Raw genomic sequence first — 1518 nt, 5'->3', positions numbered from 1 at the left:
GCCGACTTCGTGGAGCTGCCCGGCACAGTTTGGCGCCACGGTCTGCGGGGGCCTCAAAAATTTGAGATTTTTAAAACTCTGTAGCATAAAAAATAATAGGAGGTGGGAAGTGGGACTTTGCGTACGGAGTGCGTGGAGTAAGGCGTACAGACTCTGCCAGAGACAAAGTTCTATCCGTGTGGTTTCTCAACCCCTTTAATGACCCGACTCCCTTTCGCATACACGGCTCTGGGGTGGACGAAGACGGCCGGGGAATTGGGGGTCCTGGGGGAGGTCGGCGAAAGGCGTCGGAAGAAGCGGCGAAGTAACTCGACGTATTCAGACTGCCGAGCTTCAGCATGGCCGGTCGAGCCAGAAGTCGCCGGGGAGGTGCAGTGTCGTTCCAAAGACGAGCTCTGCGGCGGAGCAGGAAAGATCTTGCTTGAGGGCAGAACGAATGCCCAACAGCACAATCGGCAGATAGTCTGCCCAGGTGACTTGGGCCTCACGAGCAATAAGAGATGCCTTAAGTTGGCGATTGAAGCGCTCTACAGCACCGTTGGAGGCCGGATGATAGGCAGTCGTTCTGATGTGGTGAACTCCCAGCAGGGTCATGAGAGCCTTGAAGAGGGCGCTTTGGAATTGCCTGCCCTGGTCGGCCGTAATGCGAGTGGGGCATCCGTAGCGGGCGATCCAGGTAGAGACGATTGCACGAGGTGCCGTGTCGGCGGTCATGTCAGGGATTGACACAGCTTCAGGCCACCGGGTATACCTGTCGACCATGGTAAGAAGGTACCAATAGTCACGGGACGGTGGTAGGGGGCCGACAATGTCGACATGGAGATGACGGAAGCGGCTGTCTGCAGGGGAAACTGGCCGACGGGCGACTTGGTGTGACGGGTTATTTTAGACGGGAAACGAGAACACAAGAGACGCTGAGTGGCCCGGATGCCGGGATGAGCAATGCAGTGTAAGCTCTGGAAGGCTGGGAAACGGAGCGAAGGAGGGAGATACCGGCGCGGCGAATCACCGGAAACGTCGCATGCGATGTCGCAAGGCGCCATGGGGAGAGCTATGTACTTGAGCTGAGAGACGTCTTGCGTTGGCCAGCATACGCATAATCACGGAGATCTCTGTCATTTGCCTCTGCTTCCGCGATGACTTCGAGAGTGATGCCTGAGACACGGACAGCCTCGATGCGGGAAAGGGCATCCGCTGCTTGGTTTTCAGCACCGTGCACACAGCGAATGTCCGTGGTGTACGGAGAGATGTAGCACAGGTGACGAAGGAAGGTAGAGGAGTACGCAGCACGGTTAGACTTGAACGCAAACGTCAGAGCCTTATGGTCCGTGAGCACGTGGAAGGTCTGCCCGTCGAGGAAATGGTGAAAGTGTTTAAGCGCGTAATAGATGGCCAGGGGCTCTCGACTGAACGTGCTGTACTTTTCCTCAGAAGGCTTGAGTCTCTGGGGAAAGAAGGCCAGCGGGCACCAACCGGATGGGGACTATTGCTGGAGCACGGCTCCGACGGCATGGGTTG

At 57.0% G+C, this 1518-nt stretch overlaps 1 protein-coding gene across 1 annotated transcript; it reads right to left on the bottom strand.

Moving 5' to 3' along the window:
* Positions 1-333: 333 nt before the first annotated feature.
* On the bottom strand, positions 334-762 carry LOC135392700 (uncharacterized protein K02A2.6-like). The gene has a single exon (XM_064623429.1). The coding sequence runs from the start codon at positions 760-762 to the stop codon at positions 334-336; it is 429 nt and encodes a 142-aa protein (XP_064479499.1).
* Between the last annotated feature and the right edge of the window lie 756 nt (positions 763-1518).

This window comes from Ornithodoros turicata, chromosome 1 (assembly GCF_037126465.1).
Source record: "Ornithodoros turicata isolate Travis chromosome 1, ASM3712646v1, whole genome shotgun sequence".
Lineage (NCBI taxonomy): Eukaryota > Metazoa > Arthropoda > Arachnida > Ixodida > Argasidae > Ornithodoros > Ornithodoros turicata.
Note: the sequence above shows the minus strand (reverse complement) of the source record. Positions and strands in the feature narration are given on the sequence as shown.